At 34.6% G+C, this 13739-nt stretch overlaps 1 protein-coding gene across 3 annotated transcripts in view; it reads right to left on the bottom strand.

The window, feature by feature from the left end:
- The window catches only part of DNAH7 (dynein axonemal heavy chain 7), a 112295-nt gene that overhangs the window by 85932 nt on the left and 12624 nt on the right, over positions 1–13739 (bottom strand). For 2 of the 3 annotated variants that reach the window (XM_084523564.1, XM_084523563.1), the window contains 7 exons: positions 12168–12443; positions 11072–11199; positions 10815–10893; positions 5414–5638; positions 4050–4196; positions 2787–3472; positions 146–332 (listed from right to left, as the gene is read on the bottom strand). In XM_084523564.1, coding sequence (XP_084379690.1) covers positions 146–332; positions 2787–3472; positions 4050–4196; positions 5414–5638; positions 10815–10893; positions 11072–11199; positions 12168–12443 — 1728 coding nt within the window. The remainder of the gene's footprint in view (positions 1–145; positions 333–2786; positions 3473–4049; positions 4197–5413; positions 5639–10814; positions 10894–11071; positions 11200–12167; positions 12444–13739) is intronic. The other variant, XM_084523565.1, reaches the window with a different exon arrangement.

Here is a 13739-nt window from a genome sequence, read left to right as displayed (position 1 = left end):
TTCTGTGTGAAACAGTTCTACAAAATAATTTTAAAAAGGAATCTAAGAAAGGGGGCTAAAACAGAAAAGATTATTGTGCTATCAGAAGCAATTTTCTAGTATACAGTACTAATTCACTCTGTATCTTTAAGACAATGGCACTTACCTGAAAAGTTGATTTCATTAAGTCTTTCCATGTTTTAAACACAGTAGTGAATTGCCTACTTTCCTCAGGCATCTGAGCCATGATGTCTGGAGAACTGAAAATTGGCTCCAAATAAAGCCAAGTAGCTTGAACCTTCAGCCATTCGTCCAGGATCTCCTGTACCAACAGCAGCTTTCCTTCCCATTCCCTGTAAAACAGTATTAGTTCAAATGCATGAATTGATGCTTCCAGTGTAACATTTCTCTCACACTGCTAAGACTTTTTTGGCAAGCTATATATTCAGGAGCAAGTGTAACAGGCAGAAAGTTTTAAGATTTCAATGGAATACTGCATATTCATCTAGCCTGTTACGTAGATTTCCTGCATAACAACATCCACACTCATTACTGGAACTGGATCGCCTGTTTTTGTTTGAACTACCTTTTTTAAAGGTTGACCGTAGGATTACACAAACTAGGTTATTCTAAAAAAAAGACCAACAGTATCAGTGAATAAACATAGTGCGTGCTTCAGTGTGTAGTAATATCTGGACAAATTTACTTCAATTCATAGACATTAAGTATGCGATCTGGTTGTTGGCATATGCCAATCACCAGATTACTATGTCTAAATGTTTGCTAGGTTAGACGGGCTGAAATGGCAGAAGAAAGCCATGAAAGTAACGTGAACTATTAAATCAAAAATAAGTAGATATTATCCTAAGAAGACATTTGTTTTTAATTAAAGATTTCAAGTAACAGATAGTCCAAGTGTTAATTTGAGCCACTTAAACCATTACATTTTATTTCTAACTTCAACTTCCAAATGTGAATGTTAAATAAACCTGTTGATAGATCAGATACTCAACATTAAAATTTGATATCTATTCAATCTTCAGTCCTTTAGTCTATCATTTTTCTGAGTCTCCTCAGTTCTTCTGAGTTCTTCATCATTAAAAATCATTAACACCATCCTTTCACTATCTCAACAGCATCACAGATGTGTTATCATTTCCCTAATGTCGCTGGTATTCCTAACTCACATACACAATCAATTTGAAAATAAATAAGTAAATAAATACATTGTCCTATAACAGGTACGTATATTTTTCCTTCCTGTATAGAAACTATGCATCATTTTGCAACTCTCATTCCACTCGAAAGTGCAGATAGAAATATTATTAAAAGTGAATACTGTTAACATATATAGTGTATAAAAGAACTATGAGAATGATTTTCTCAACACAACCCTTATACATGGGCTGCACTGAATTCTGTAAAATGAAACCCATGAAAACATGCTCAACTTCTTCATTCACTCATTTACCCACCACAGATTCTAACCAACAGACAGCTTTTCTTACATATACCTTCTTCTTTACCCAGTCCCTCTTTCATCTTCTATTTATTGGCATTAATACATCATTTCTGATTATCTCTTTTCTACCAAAAGGCAGAGAAAAATTCAGCTTTCAAAGAGGAAAATTAGCCAGGTTAATTTGTTTACACCTAAGATAAACAAAAATGAAGACAAGGAATTTGGGAACCTCTCTGGCAGGAATCCAGAATTCTACATGCTTTGTAGGGCTATATAGAAAGCAACCATTGGGTAACCACCTAGATCTCAAAGACTAAAGTACTTTTAAGACTTAGTACTTAAGTACTTACTAAGAGCCTTGACAAATGCTGTCAGTTGATAAAGCAAACAAAAACCCTCAAGTGAAACTACTGTGGTGTAGTTATTCTTTTGCTAAATATAATAATAGATAAAAACTACTATTTTACATTAATAAAGAAGGAACATTTATACTATAGTGCAGTAGTAGTTAGAGAATTAATACTTACTGGAATGTACAAATATGTACATTTAAGTATGTGTTCATATTTATTGAATATGTGCTGAAATCTGAAATAGCTTTTTTGCATGCTAATGGAGTTTGAAGGTGCTTATACAGCTAGATAATTATAGCCAAACTTTCTATGAAATATTTTTATTTTTCCACAATTTGACTATGTCTGGGGAATTTAAGAAGCAAGTAAAGGATTTACTGAGGAGAGACAAACTCGAATTAAAACCTGTGCTAAACAATGAAAGTATAAATTTTTTAACATGTAAAGATGTTTTGGACTGTATTTTTCTGCATTAGAATAAATAATATCTTTTACTGCTTTCCTGGATTTGTCTTTTTTCTGCCTCTCCCTTACAAAAAGGCTAACATTTTTAATTATCATTTGTAATGAACAGATAAAAGATTTTGTAGCTTTAAAAACTATGTATAAAGGCACGTACAAAGGTTAATCTATATTTTCTTAGTTCACAGTCTTTCATTCTATAACTCAAATATATATTGTGAGGTTAAACAAAGGTAATAATATATATCTGGAACCTTCATTACCAGAGCATGTTAGCTGTTTTGCAGCTTCTCCAATACATTATCACTTTTCCATATAATTAAAAATAAAAATGTTCTTTAAAAGGCAATTAATGTTTTTTTTTTCTGACATGTACAAAATACTTAGTCCTGTAAAATGAGAATAATTTACTGCTTAAGTAGGAGCGACAAAAACATTTGAAGGCCCAATGCTTTAGATTAACCAGAAAATATCATTTCTTATTTAGTAAAATCACTTGGTGACTCTCTATTGGAGAGAAAAAATATTACCTTATTCTTTTTTCACAATGCTTAATGAATGGAGAACCTCTCATGGTCTGAGTTTTGACAATGTGATCATCCAATAACATCTGAATATCATCTACAGATGACAAAATATGGGTTCCTGTTTCTCTGTAGGCAAGAAAAGTGAACTCCATTTGATCCCATTCAGAAATCATTTTTGTTAAAGCTTTCTCAAGTGAATATTCTTTGCTGGCTGTTTCACTGATGGTCTCAAACTTTTCTAGGAATGGTTCAAGGTGTAAATTAATGTATGACAACAGATTTGAGTCTTCAGAAGGAGACAGAGGTAAACCAGCAATTTTTGACATCTCTTCCCAGTGCCTTTCTTGCAAACCAGGATTGCAAATCACCTGGATTAGAGGAATATGGCTTTTGAATTCCTCTACTTTTGATTTAACCTGTTGGGTTATTGCAAGTGCATTTGGAGAATTGTGGAAACCTTTTTCTAGTTTATACAGTCCATGCCAGTAGTTTCCTACATCTACCTCTACGTTGTCTGGATTCACTTCTGTAAATGATCCCTCTATCCAGTTTTTGTGTTTTCTGTTGAATTCAACAGTCATATCATAAAGACGAAGATATGGAACAAGAGCATTCCGTATTGTTTTATGCTGAGGGTACTGCGATACTGGCCATCCAAAGGCATCTTCTTCCGCATTGAACTGTTCAATCTGTTGGGAGATAATTGAGGTGTGAAATATAAGCCAAGCTATCTGTGATCTCAAGTCCTTACCACAGGGATTAGAGAGGTTTTCTAGTGCCATCAACAAGCACCAGACTGAGTTTCAAGTTACTAAAACAGTCCATTATTTAACTGCTGCTATTGACTGCAGTTAAAGCAATCTTTAACACTGACAGCTCAACATTCATGTTAGTCAATAGAGGAGTACAGCTAGAAGTTTAAAATAGTATCTGGCATTCCTCTAAAATTTGCATTAGCATGGATTAAGTAACAGAGAAGAAGAAACAATAAGCATAAGGAATTGTACTTCGCAGAACATAAAATTAGAATTTCTGTATAAATCTACATGAACTTAATCTACTCTTTCACTATGTGAAACACTACTGCATTAACTCAAGATCACAAAGCAACAATTTATTTTGCTCAGTAAATTTGCTGTTTAAATCACAAACCATGCAAAAATATTTCATAACTGAATTAGGAATTACTGCATTACTAAGCTGTTTGCTCTGATAACACAAATATACTATTTATACTATTAGACTAGTTCAGACTATAATCTGTACCTTATCAGCAGCAAGATCCAACTTTGTATTTAATGCTTGAGCTTTCTTCAAATATTTGTTGACTTCTTGAACATCTCCAAACGTGTTAAATTCTTCAACCTGCTTAGAGTAGCTTTTCAGTTCCTCAACAAATTGTTCACGGCGTATCTAAACATCAAAGTTATTATGAAGAAAATCACAATAAATTTAACCTTCTGTAAAAAGGAGGAATAACAATTCTGATTTGCTATATATCATATACAGCCAGCATACTAATAATAGAAAGATAAATTCAGATCCCTAGTATATCAGAAATTAAAATACAATAATAGGATTAGATTAATCAAATGACAAATGAAGCTAAACATTTTCACAAGACAGAGATATGTCTCTTGTCTCAAAGCCACACAGTTCAAGGAGAGCTTTTTCCTCATACATACCACTTCACAACATGCATTTCACACCAATTATCAACAGTAGTTAGTGTCTGAAACCAAGCATCAAACCATACAAAACAATAACATGTTCCAAGAAAACGTAATCTATGCTGCACATTTGTTTGTAATACAAGAACAATTAGCAGCTCCTTCTTTGAATGTATTGCATAAACATAGAAACGTACTATCTTAAAATATGTATGACCTAAGACAAAAATGACCATGAAACTAGGGAGCACAAGGAAGCCAAAGCAGATAGCTATCCAGGCAGTAACCCTGACACATCAGCAACCTAATAATTAGCAATCCATTTAGAGACACCCCAGAACTTAGATACTGTAACAAACTGTAATGTAAAAGCCTAGTAAATCTAGTGAAAAATAGCAACAGAGATAAAATACATGTGAAATGTAACAAAAACAAACAAACAAACAAAAAAACAACAAAGAACACAACAAAACAAACAACAAAATAGAAATAAGATGCATTTATGTTATAAAACTAATATATGTTACATTATCCTAACAGCAAAATCACACTTAAGTTATTATTATTTTTTAGGGACCTATAACAAATTTCAGACACTGCTATTGACTCCAAAGAGACTGCTCATGCACATAAGCCAAGCCACATCTATGTCTTTTAATGGAACTGAGTTTTACTGTTTCACATACAGACAGCTTTCATCAACATTGGTAGAAATTCAGTAACCAAAGAGCTTTCAGAATCCAAAATATGAGATGTGACTTGTATTGTACAATTCATGGATATGTTAAAAGTGAGCAGGTGGAAAACAGACAAAAAATAGTTAATATCAAGAATAATACAAAATCTTTACTGCAAACTTTTTAGAATATATGGGAAAATAAAGGAGATGATTCCATCCAATATCATTTAATGTCCTATATGTCATTAAAAATAAAGTCTTTTTAAAATGTCATTACAAACCTTAAGACCATCTTGAAATTGTTCTGTCTTTTCTTCAATTATTTTTCTGTGCTCCTCAAAGATATCTGGCATTCGTGCATTCCACTGAAAAACATTCTTGTTCAGTCGTATGTCTGCTAGTGAAAAGTTGACATGTTCTATCAGGAAACCAACATAATTTACAGCATTCATTAATTTCTGCTGCAATTCAATCATGTCTTGTGTTTCTATTTTCTGTATACAGGCCTGGAAACAGAAATTAAAAGGAAAGATATTTTACATAATTTAATCCCAAAAGAATTGCTAAATAAATAACATTTAACTTTAAAAGCTAATTTTTTACTTTTTTATTATTTTATGTAATAAAATTGGAAAAACATGATCTGAAAACTGTTTTCTTTGGAGCAACGTGGTACTAGCTACTTTTACAGTACATAACTTGTTATACATAATTTGTTAAGACAGTTGCCTTATTAGATATTTTACTGAATAAAACTTAAGAGAATTGCTGATACTATATGCATGAATCTTTGGACTAACGGAAACCAATCCAGACAGGCTATTGTAAGTGTCACAAATTTGGATAAGAAGGCAGGACATACTTCAGAAAGGGAAGCATGGGATGGCCCAGTTAAGATTAGGTCTTCCCTAGAAGAATATAAAGAATATAGACAACTACTGTATTGTTCATTGTGATTAAAATAAAACTTAACGCTGTTCTTTCAAATCTCAACAGTTGACAGCATAGCAGGCTGATATATGTAGCATTCTGTATGGTACTCTTAACAGAATAGCAATGCAGACGTGTTTAAATGATAAATCTGTAACTACATGCTCTGAAAGCCTCTAAAAGAGCAGTATTAATAAAAACACTGGCCAGTTGGACAGATAATAGCATACCAGTATATATAAAAACTACTTGATATCAATTGAAGATACAGAAAATTTTAATATGATGATATTGTGAAAACACTGGAAACATTTTTAGGTATGGATAAACTGTCCAGTAAACCCACACTTCTGCTCTTTTTTTAATAGTAGTTTTTATTCATCGAAGTATACTTACTGCTATGGATCTAGAGAACATTGGCCTATTAAAAGAATACCCCAAACAGAGACTGATACATCTTTTCAGCATTGATGTGGGAGAACTGTTAGAAGGGGTCTGATGCAGGTAAAATATTATATGCTAGACGTTAGAACTTGCAATTTTTTCTCCTCCAATGCAAAAGTGTAGTATTAAATGTATGTATCTTAAAGGCACCATAGTCTCAGCACAGATTCCAACTTCTAAACACTTTACTTTTTACTTGAAAAAATTATTCCCCTTATATCCCCCTTATATTCTGTGTTCAGCTTCACTGTAGCAGTTCATATCACTCTGATCCAAATTTAGCTGACTACTCAGGCATCCAAATTATTTTAAGCACCCATCTACATTCCACACATTTAAAATCAAGCATATACATCAGAACTTAGCCGAACAGCAAGAGACTAAGACGTGTTATGTTTTAAGTGTGTATGCAAGTTGCTGAATGGAGCCTGAATACATCAAAACAACAGTTGGGTTTTGATTAGAGAAGTGGTATTTGTAAGTGAGGAGATGGGATTTTAGTTACCAAACTGCAGACCCTACATCTATGAAATTTTAAATGATAATTCACCACAGTACGTAAAGGTTGTATGAAGTAATTTTACCTTTACTTACCAGTGAGTGCTTTTTAAAGTTTTCTTGTCAAGAACCAAACATATTTAAGCTCCTTACATCAAAGGTTTTGAGTCATTGATTATTTTAGGCTATTATAAATGGATCCTTTATGTCTTTCACATCTAATTTGATTGCTCAGCTTTAAATCAGGGAAACCAAGAAATATTCATTGTTAACTACACTATCTGTTCAGAAACCTGAAGAACACACAATCTAGATTTAATTCTGCTGGTATGTTGTCCACACTGCAGAAATAATTTGTTGTCTTCTTAAACTATAGTAGCCATTGGCTGCACTTACATTGCTCATGATCCTATTGACCAATGTTGAATTTAAGCTAGGAAATTTCCATCTTCCTTGGTATCAGCCAGTTATTCTTGCAAACTAATCAGAAGGTATCACATTTTTGTATTTTTAACAAACAGGTTCAAAACCCACTGAAACACTTTGTTAGTAAGATTTTTAACAGTTAAAAAAAAAAAAAAAAACTTGGAAACAGAATTTTCTAAACTGTATATACAGATATGAGTTTCTATAGATGACACGCATCCTTTTCAGCAACAAAACCACATAATGATAGAAACACTTCCAGACATCCATTTCAAAATTCTCCCCCCACAGCACAGTTTTCTTTTGAAAAATAGTTACTCTCTCATTCATTCTTAAAAACGTCACCTTTAACTTGAAGGACAGATTAAGTGCACATATTTTTTCAAAAATATCTGCTAGGTAGCGTATGGCTGACAGCCACTTGTCATCACAGAAAATGACAGCAAATTTGGAACACTTTGTAAAAGAAAAATGCATAATTCATCTTTAAATTCAACAACTCATAAGCAATTTGCCATGAGATAACCAGTGAATCTCTGCATAGTACAAAACTTTCTCGTAGTCGTTATGCATCTTATTACAAACTTTAATAAAGATTATACTATTTAAAGGTCTCGTTTTTATAAAATTAACCACATTGACAACATCATGTAGAACTCTGTGCACTTCTACCTTCAACTTCTTTCCCACCAGAGCATCAGAGAATCATTTAGGTTGGAAAAGGCCTTCAAGATCATCAAGTTCAACAATCAGCCTAACCTACTGAGTCCCATCACTAAACCATGCCTCTCAGTGCTACATCCACATATCTTTTAAATACCTCCAGGGATGGGGACTCTACCACCTCCCTGGACAGCCCATTCCAATGCTTAAATCACCCTCCCCATGAAGAAATTCTTCTTAATATCCAATCTAAACAACCCCTGGTGCAACCTGAGACCATCTCCTTGCATTCTATCACTTGTCACCTGAGAAGACTGACATCCTCATCGCTGCAAACTCCTTTCAGGTAGTTGTAGAGAGTGATGAGGTCTCCCCTCCTCTCCTCCAGACTAAACAATGTCAGTTTCCTCAGCTGCTCCTCACAGATTTTTCTAGTCCCTTCACCAGCTTCGTTGCTGTTTTCTGTACATACTCAAGCAACTCAATATCCTTCTGGTAGCAAGGGGCCCCAGACTGAATGCAGTGTTCAATGCGCACTCTCACCAGTGCTGTATACAAAGGGACAATCACTTCCCGAGTCCTGCTGGACACAATATTTCTGATACAGGCCAGGATGCTATTGGTCTTCCTGGCCACCTTGACCCACTGCTGGCCCATGCTCGCTCAGGCTGCTGTTGAGCAACAGCCCCATGTGCTTTTCTGCTGGGCAACTTTCCAGCCACTCTTCTTAAAGCCTGTATCTCTCAATTGGTTTGTTAAGGCTCAAGTGCAGGACATGGTACTTAGCCCTGTTGAATGCCACATAATTAGACTTGGCCCCCCAATCTAGCTTATGCAGATCCCTCTGCAAAGCCTTCCTAACTTCAAGCAGATCAATAGTCCCACCTAATATGGCATCATCCCTGAACTTACTGAGGATGCATTCAATCCCCTCATCCAAATCATTGACAAAAATCTTAAAGTAAAAACTGGCCCCAAGACTGAGCCTTGGGGGAAGCCACTGGTGACCAGGCAAAAATTGAATTGAACTCCATTCACTATGACTCTTTGAACCCAGCCATCCAGCCTGTTCTTCATCCAGCAAACCACGTACCCATCCAAATCATGAGCAGCCAGTTTCTCCAGAAGAGTAGTGTGGGAAATGGTGTCAAACACTTCACTAAAATCTAAGTAAATGATGTCAATAGCTTTTCCCACATCTGCTAAGTAGGTATTCTTGTCATAAAAGATCAAATTAGTCAGACAGGACCGGCACTTCATAAACCTGTGCTGTCTGCTTCTGATTACTTGATTGTCCTCTATATGCTGTATGATGACAGTCAAGATGATCTACTCCATAACAATCCCTGGGACCAAGGTCAGACTGACAGGGCTGTAATTCCCTGGATCCTCGATCCTCCTTCCTGCTCTCCTTGTAGATCAGAGTCTCGTTGGCTAACCTCCTGTCAAACAGGAACGCCCTGGTAGGCCAAGACTACTAGTAAATTACTGACATGGGGTGAGTCTTGTCCAGCCCCATAGACTTATGAGCATTCAAAATATGGAGGAGGTCATTTACAGTTTCCCATTTAATTATATGGGCATCATCTTGCTCCCTGTCACCATCTTCCAACTCAGAGGACTAGGTACCCTGAGAACAATTGGTTTTACTAACACTTTTTATGCCTCAGTCATTATCAAGTACTTCACAGCATGACTATGAATGACACTGTGAATGAATTTCATGTGTGGTGCTCTCCGTAACCTTACCAGAAGCCTTTTTATTCTAGTCAAAGCAGTGGCTTTTTGGCCAACTTCTTATAAAATCTGATTAAACCATCATTATTTTTACCTCATAACATGGCTGACAAAGAGCTTATACTAGAAGTGTCAGCTCCGCCATTTTCTTATACAATGCTTGTGCTCATGACATTAGTATTATCTTCAAGTCAGTTTTTCTGTAGTAATCTTTTAAAGCCACTTGCCCATTTCACGATGGTTAGGTTAGTTAAAATTAGATAATATTATCTGTAAAACCATTTATTCGTGGATTTGTGTAACACTGAACACACAAACGGCAATACATCATAAAATGCTGAAAGTGAGAGTGCCGCCGCAAACCCCTTTACATTGTGGAACAACCAATCTTCCCTCAGGACACCTCATGTATGCACCTGACACAAAACCCTCTGATACACAGACCAAGTGAGGGCACTAGTGTCAATCTATATATTAAACATTGTTAAAGATTATTTTCTTTATCATTTTTTAGATTAAAAAAAACACACATAAGTTCTAATATTTCCTTCATACACCCCAATGGATCATGTTGTACAACCCCTGGGCTCCACATCACCTACTCTGAAGACTGTTGCCTTACAAAGTTTTGGTCCGAGCCTACTGGCGCTCTTTTCAGCAATGCCCCAGGACAAGTGACAGCAGAGACAAAGGACTATTCCAAACAGGTAGTCTGATTGCAAGCATGATGTTTTGATGGGGAAAAGAGTTTGGCTGTATATATAAGAGTCCAGCTAATCACATTTAGCCAAATGCGATATCTCACATGTCATGGCCAAAGATGACCTGTCCTTTGTTATTTTGTAATAAAGATATAGCACCAGTGACTTTAACAGGTCCAGAATCACACACAAAATGTGAGCAACTTCCATACACTATTACTCAAGGACAGAGTAATAGTATTGGTAGCTACTTCTTGCTTGGACTTGTTAAAAAGGAAAGTACCTTAAGTTCCATTAGTTCCTGAGTATTGGATGGAGTAGTAAGGGCTTTTTCTGATATTCTCTCAAACTCTTCACATAGTCTGAAAAATATACAAAATAAACTATTCGGCATGTGTGTTTTGCTTTAGCCACCCTTAGACAAATCACATATTTATAAAAGCAAAAATGAGATTAATGTATGCTTTAAGGGTTATAAAAGTTCAACAGTGGAAGCAAAATTAAATACACTTCAATACATGTTTTCAGTTTGACAGTTACCTCAAACTTATGTCTTGATGATCTCTGAATGTTTTTGCAATAACTTTTTCACAAATATGATCTGCTCGCTTTACCAAAGCATTTATTAATTCATCACAACGCAGCTCAAACATTCCTAGACGGAGATACTGCAATACAAATTTAAGTTAGCAGAATGTTGAACAGCTTGTACCTATTTTCCTTCGCTATCTTAAGCAGAATGTCAGGGACCTCACCTAGGAATTCAGTCAAATCAAAAAATGCTCTTAAAACTTTACATGAAGAAAAGAAAGAAAAAATTATAGTTATGAATAACTATTCTTCTGTATGTGCATGTCAAAGTTTATATAAATTTTACTTCTATTGCTTTCAATCTTGCCAATCTATAGCCTCATATAAGAAGGGCATCTATTCTCTGTAAGAGGAATATTGTCTGGTGAAATTACAGAGTTTGAGATTCATCTAAAATGTAATCTTGCTTTTCTCTTGGAAACACAAGGATACGTGATATTTCTCAGGATTAAAAGGGGACTCTGCCTCCCAGGTAGTCTCAGAATCCAATGCTTTCTTTTACTAGTGAGCAAGCGAGCTTGACTTCCATACACAAGCCATCATGACAAGCCTGTAAGTACTAGTTTTTCCAGAACAGAGGTCAGCAATGAATGCTAGAAGAGAAACAGTTCACAGAAAACCACTTAAAACTTCAAATTGTTTTTCTGAATGTGAAATCAAAGGATTCTTGCCACCTGTTTTTTGTCTTCTTATAGAGACAAAAAGAAGTGGATCACATTAAGAATCCTCTATCTGCCTTTGACGCTTGGAAAGAATTTGGGTTGGGACCAGACCTACTCTTTCTTTTGTGCCTTCACATCCAGGAGGAAGGTACTCTGAATGTCTTTACAAGTCTCTGAAGAACATCTAGTAAAAAGAACTGTCTCACTGAAGTAGGGTAATACACCCCAGAAATACTAACTCATGAAAAAATATTTATTTTTGTAAAAAGACTAATTTATTTTACTTTATCTCACACCTAATTATTATCAAATTTGACATTCTTAGTACAAGACCAATATTAAAATTATGTCCATATCTCTTTATGAATATTATTATAATTTACCTTCCTAGAAGTATATTTTATTTCCTTACTGAGTTGCTGGTATTTTATAATTTCCGCTTTCATTTCTTCAAAGGTATGTTCTTTGGTCAGGAATTGATCAATATCTTGTTCAGCTTGTTTGTTTATCAGAAAGCTATACTTATCATACAGCTTGAGATGTTCAACAGGTGCAACACTTTCTTTGATAATTTCTTCTCTAATCATTTTCTTATGTTTGTCCAAGATCTCGTCTAGGATAACAGGTTTCAAAACAGTTGATGAAGACTCACCTTTTGGCTTTAGGAAAAATAAACAAACAAACCAACTGAAATATACCACATTTTCAAGTTACTTCAAGTTAAATTTTTGCAGGTCAGCTATATTTGGACGATTAACAGGATAGAAGAAAAAACAATTAAATGTTACTTTAAAGTTTCTCTAATTAAAGTTTGATTACAAATTATATTTCTTATACACAGTGATTTAAATGCTACTCCCAATTTTTTTTTGAATCCTAGGTTATGGAACTTTGCCTCTAGCAAGCAAGAAGTGCTGCTTCATCCAGAAACTCACAATTTTACATACTAGTCCAGCCCAAACAAATGCATCAACAATTTTAGTCAACACTGACTTTATTTTTCCACGTTAGAACTATGGAAAACGCTGTTGTGCAAACACTCAGAAGCTATAAAGCCTTGCTCCTGTGCATTTAGACATGCTTGAGACGTTTCTTTTCATTCATCTTTTCACAGCTTATTCATTACTGATTTTTATAAAGAATAGCACTGTTATTCAGGTTTCTGCTTGGTTGGTTATGCTTTTAAGAATATTAACAGAAATGTTGAGGGTTGGTATCTTTATTTAAAATTAAAGTTGGTGCTAAGTAGAAAAGGCAACAGAATCTCCAAGTGATATTCCTTCAATAGAAACGTTCACCTTCCATAGCTTTCTGGGAAATGGTTCAAGATGCACCACACAGGTATGGTCCCTTCCACTCTCTCTAAACTAGAAACTAAGGTTCCTACACTGAAAACAATATACAATTCCAAAACAAATAGATTAAAAAATATGTAATTTTAAATTATTTCACAAAATATTTTTTACTTAACCTGTATTGTTTCCTGTTTGACCTAACACTTTAATCTGGTTGAATGTACAAAACGTACAAAACAGGTAAAATTGAAACTGCTTTAAAATTCTGTTTTGTTTTAAGATAGTCTACTCATGACATTCTACATTTAAAATGACAATACCTTCCAGTGTCAAAATACAAGACATTTCCAGAATCCTGCAGAAATATATTTAAAATTTGAATGTTTTTTTTTTGTTTGTTTGTTTTGTTTTTTGTTTGTTTGTTTTTTTGGTATTATATAATACATTTGTAATAGCTGCTGTTGGAAAATAGCTGATGGCTATTTATTTGCTTAGAAAATAGCGATTGGGCCTTCTGATAATAAAATTATTTCAAAATGTTCCAAATATCCTGAAAGGATATTACCGTATTACTGTGAGCTTTGACAGTAAAACTATTTATTAAAAATACCCCCCAAAGTAAACGTAGCAAGAGTATATTAACAAAACAAAAACCATGAG

This window comes from Aythya ferina (assembly GCF_964211825.1).
Source record: "Aythya ferina genome assembly, chromosome: 6".
Lineage (NCBI taxonomy): Eukaryota > Metazoa > Chordata > Aves > Anseriformes > Anatidae > Aythya > Aythya ferina.
The sequence above is the reverse complement of the archived record's forward strand: the minus strand, read 5'-3'. Positions and strand labels throughout refer to the sequence as shown.